Below are 3572 nucleotides of genomic sequence, written 5' to 3' on the forward strand. Positions count from 1 at the left end.
AGCAGCAGCAGGAGCAGCAGCAGCAGCAAATTGCCCCTCTACACCTTCAAGTAAACCTTCTGCATTATATAGACACGCCGCGCTGCTAAATGCGCTGCGTATAGCAGCAGCAGCAGCAGCAGCACCAGCAGCAGCAGCATCTGTTTCTTGCTGCTGCTGCCCCCATATACTGGTACTGGTGCTGCTGCTGCTGTTGCTATTGCTGCTACTGTTGCTGCAGGAAGGAGGAAGAGGAGGAGGAGCAGCAGCAGCAGATGGCGCAGCAGCAGCAGCAGCAGCAGCAGGGGGACAGAAGTGTCTCCAATCTATGCATGCAGCTAAGCGCTGTAAGAAACTTTGCTGCCCTAAGAGAGCAGCAACAGAAGCAGCAACAGGATCTGCTGCTGCTGCTGTTGTTGTCTCTGTTGTTCCTCCTCCTCCTGCTGCTGCTGCTGTTGCTGCTTTTGTTATGCTGTCTGCTGCTGCAGTAGGCTCGGCCTTAAGAGTCTTAGCCGGCTGTGCTGCTACTAGTGCGAGTTGCTGCTGCTTCTCTTGCTGCTGCACCTTCTGCTCCTGTTGCTGCTGCTGCTGCTGCTGCTGCTGCTGCTGCTGCTGCTGCGTTGTCCCCTGCAGCAAGGCCTGTGCATATGCTGCAGCAAGCTTATTACATACAAAATCTAACATAGATGCAGGGCAGCAAGCAATAAATACCTGCAGCAGCAAACGTAAATTATCTGTCTCCTCCTCTGCTGCTGCTGCAGTTGCTGCAGTACTACCACCAGCAGCAGCAGCAGCAGCAGCAGCAGCAGCAGCACCATCTGTTCCTCCTCCTCCTCCTCCTCCTCCTCTTTCTCCTCCTCCTCCTCCTATTTCTTCTCCTGCTGCACCCCCACCACCGCCACACCCACCGCAACCATCAGGAGCAGCAGGAGCAGCAGATACAGGAGCAGCAGGAGCAGCACGAGCAGCAGCAGCAGCAGGAGCAGCAGGGGATCTAAGTAATTGTATAAGTATTTTTTTATGCTGTATAGTATCTATTAATTCCTTAAGATAAATATTAACATAAGGAAGAAGAGAAGAAAGAGAAGAAGCAGATAATATATTATATTGATGATATGCATACTGAGGATTCTGCTGCTCTATTGCTGCTGCTGCTGCTGCTGCTGCTGCACTTAATCTATACCCTAATCTATCTACACATACACCAGAAGAACAAGAAGAGGAAGAACAAGAACAAGAAGAACAAGAAGAACAAGAACAAGAAGAACAAGAAGGGGAAGAAAATGATTCCTCTACATCTGTTGTACTCCTGCTGCTGCTGCTGCTGCTGCTGCTGCTGCTGCTGCTGTTGCTATTTCTGCTGTTGCTGTTGCTGCTGTTGCTGCAGCTGCTGCAGGTATTATTAGTATTACAAGTACAACTGCTGCTACGATCCTGATGCTGCTGCTGCTGCTGTTGCTGCTGCTGCTGTTGCTGCATTTTATTACCAATAAGACCAAGAGAAGCAACAGCAGCTTCTCTTGCTTTCCTAACAGCAGCAGCAGCAGCAGCAGGAACAGTTGTGCTGCCTGTAGGGCGCAGCACCATCAATACACCTAATATATCCGTCAGCAGCAACTGCAGCGCAACAAGACATTCCTCTCTATTCTTCATATTCTCCCATTTACTCTCTGTTGCTGCTGCTGCTGCTGCTGCTGCTGATGGTGCTGCTGCTGCTGCTGCTGCTGCTGCTGTTGATGATAGGGGTGGGGGGGCTAATGATGATGATGTTGGGGAAGGAGGAGGAGCAGCAGGATATACTATAGATCCTGCTGCTGCATCTGCTGCTATTGCTGCTGCTGTTGCTGTTGCTGCTGCTGTTGTTGTTTCTGTAGAAGAAGAAGCAGCAGCAGCAGCAGAAGCAGCAGCAGCAGCAGCAGCAGCAGCAGCAGCAGCAGGGAGCGTCTCCTCGGACTTTACCGTAAGAAGGAAGCTGTCCTTAAGAGGATTATCAACAGCAAAAGCTTTGCTGCTGCTGCTGCTCCTCTTTCTGCTGCTGCTGCTGCTGCTGTTGTTGCTGCTGCTGCTGCTGCCGGCTATAGGAGACTGCCAGCCGTGGGCAACATCTGCTGCTGCTGCTGCTGCTGCAGCTGCTGCTGCTGCTGTGTCTTTAGGGGGATCCATCTGCATGTCTCTTAGGGCTGCAACGTTAATCTGCTGCTGCAGTTGCTGCAGTTGCTGCTGCAGTTGCTGCTGCTTCTTCTGCTGTTGCTGTTCTTCTATTGCCCCTTTATTCTTCTGTTTATGCTGCTTCTCGTGTTGCTGTTGCTGCTGCTGCTGCTGCTGCTGCTGCTGCTGCTGCTGCTGCTGCTCATTCTCCGTTTCCGACGCCGTTTGCTGCTGATGGAGCAGCTCCTCATCGTGCTGCTCTTCTTTCTTCTTTTGCTGCTGCTGCAGTTGCTGCTGCTGCTGCTGCTGCTGCAGTTGTTGTTGTTGCTGTTGCGTTAGACAGGATAAAGGATGTCCTGCTGCTGCTGCTGCTGCTGCTGCTGCTGCTGTCTGCAGGAGAACACAAGGCACAGATCCCGCTGGCTTCAGCATGGCTCTTGGGTGTCTCCTTTTGCTGCTGCTGTCTGCTTTTTTGCTGCTGCTGTCTCCTTTTTTGCTGCTGCTGTCTCCTTATATGTCTCCTTATCTGTCTCCTTTTTTGTCACCTTTTTCTCTCCTTTTTTGTCTTTTTTCTTATTTATTTATTTGCTGTTATTTATTAATACCTATAAAACAAGCGACAGCAGCAGCAGCAGCAGCAGAAGGAGCAGCTGTTGCTGCTGCTCCTGCTGCTGTTGCTGCTGCTGCTGCTGTCGCTCCCCAGAAGGCAACGAGACAGGGAGTACGATGTACGTACTCTGCTGCTGCTGCTCTTGCTGCTGTTGTTGCTGCTGTTGCTGCTGCTGCTGCTGCGCTTTCTATAAGGTAGCGAGTAGAAGGCTCCAAGAATATATGAAGACAACCTCCTGCTGCTGCTGCTGCTGCAGTTGCTGCTGCTGTTGCTGCTGCTGCTGCTGCTGCTGTGCTGCAGCAGCAGCAGCAGATCGGTAGAGGTGTTTCCTTTAACCCTCTTTCTCTTATGTCGGTAAGAACTGCAGCAGGAGTTGCTGCTATATATTGCTGCTGCTGCAGCAATGCTGCTGCTGCTGCTGCAGCAATGCTGCTGCTGCTGTTGCTGCCGTGTTGCAGCCCAATGCTGCTGCTGCTGCTGCTGCTGCTGTGTTGCTGCTGCTGCAGCAATGCTGCTGCTGTATAAGCAGCAGAAGAAAGAAGACAGAGGAGGAGGAGGGCTTCTCCGTTAAGCTGCGCGCAGCAGCTGCAGCAGGAGCAGCAGCATATCAGCAGCAGCAACACAGCAGCAGCAGCAGCAACACAGCAGCAGCAGCAGCAACACAGCAGCAGCAACACAAGAAGAAGGAGAAGAGGAGAGCAGCAAAAGGAAGGAAGCAGCAGCAAATACAAATAAATAAAATAAATAAACAAATAAAAATAAACAAAGAAAAGAAGAGAAGATTAAGTCATGACTGTCTCCTTAATAATCTGCTGAATTACGCGGTGTCTCTTCA

General features: G+C 51.2%; 1 protein-coding gene across 1 annotated transcript in view; it reads right to left on the reverse strand.

The window, feature by feature from the left end:
- Window positions 1-2559, reverse strand: part of EMWEY_00036010 (hypothetical protein, conserved) — a gene marked incomplete at both ends in the record, with an annotated part of 4144 nt that extends 1585 nt beyond the window's left edge. Inside the window, one exon of the mRNA XM_013478603.1 lies at window positions 1-2559. This exon is cut by the window's left edge and continues 915 nt beyond it. Within this exon, the coding sequence (XP_013334057.1) occupies window positions 1-2559 (2559 nt within the window).
- Between the last annotated feature and the right edge of the window lie 1013 nt (window positions 2560-3572).

This window comes from Eimeria maxima, genomic scaffold (genome assembly GCF_000499605.1).
Source record: "Eimeria maxima Weybridge genomic scaffold, Emw_scaff513, whole genome shotgun sequence".
Taxonomy (NCBI): Eukaryota; Apicomplexa; class Conoidasida; order Eucoccidiorida; family Eimeriidae; genus Eimeria; species Eimeria maxima.